The sequence below is a fragment of the Eimeria mitis genome, genomic scaffold, assembly GCF_000499745.2.
Source record: "Eimeria mitis Houghton genomic scaffold, Emh_scaff1281, whole genome shotgun sequence".
NCBI lineage: Eukaryota > Apicomplexa > Conoidasida > Eucoccidiorida > Eimeriidae > Eimeria > Eimeria mitis.
In genome coordinates, this window is record NW_013568576.1 from 6,369 (window position 1) to 7,247 (window position 879).

Sequence of the window (879 nt, forward strand, 5' to 3'; positions counted from 1 at the left end):
GCCTGTTTTGCTGCTGCTGCTGCAGCAGAGCAGCTTCCCCACCCCTCAACTGCAGCACCACACCTCGGATGTCTGCTGCTGCTGCTGCTGCTGCTGCTTGAGCTGCTGCTGCAGAAGTGCGAGAGACAGCGGAAGCAGAATGACAGCAGCAGCAGCAGCGAGGAAGCATCTGCTGCAGCAAACGGGAGAGCAGCAGCAACAACGTCCAGCAGCAGCACGCGTTTTCTCGCCGGAGAGACACTTGAAGGGGCAGGCATTGCTGCTGCTGCTGCTGCTGTTGCTGCTGTTGCTGTTGCTGTTGCTGCAGCAGCAGCAGCAGGCAGCACAGAATCCTGCTGCAGCAGCAGCAAACTCCAACCCTCATCCCCCAGTGCTGCTGGCGGGGGGTGCGGCAGCAGCAGCAACTCCAGGCCTAGCAGCCGCGCAGTTTCTACAGCAGCAGGAGCAGCAGCAGCAGCTGCTGCTGCTGCTGCTTCTGCTGCTGCACCCCGCTGCTCGTCTCTGCATTCGTCGCAGCAATGAGCAAACCCATCAACTCCAGCTGCTGCTGCTGCTGTTGCTGCTGTTGCTGTTGCTGCTGCTGCTGCTGCTGCTGCTGCTACTCTTGCTTGTGCTGGGAAAAGCAGCCGCTCTACTGACTGCAGCAGCAGCAGCAGATTGGAGCGAAAGAAAGCCCCAAACTCCGCGTCTGCATGCGTTCCCCTAGCAGCAGCAGCAGCAGCAGCATCCCCTCCAGCAGCAGCAGCAGCAGCAGCAGCAGGAGTAGCAGCAGCAGCAGCAGCAGCAGCAGCAGGGAACAAGGAGACACCGCTGCTGCGCATAGCCACGCAGAGAGAGGAGACAGAGGGAGACGAGGGGAGGCCCTCAGCTCCCTCCAGA

At 61.3% G+C, this 879-nt stretch overlaps 1 protein-coding gene across 1 annotated transcript in view; it reads right to left on the reverse strand.

Annotated features, from left to right (window-relative positions):
• Positions 1 to 879, reverse strand: part of EMH_0033670 (uncharacterized protein) — a gene marked incomplete at both ends in the record, with an annotated part of 11,329 nt that overhangs the window by 6,079 nt on the left and 4,371 nt on the right. The window contains 1 exon segment of the mRNA XM_013494779.1: positions 64 to 638. Within this exon segment, the coding sequence (XP_013350233.1) occupies positions 64 to 638 (575 nt within the window).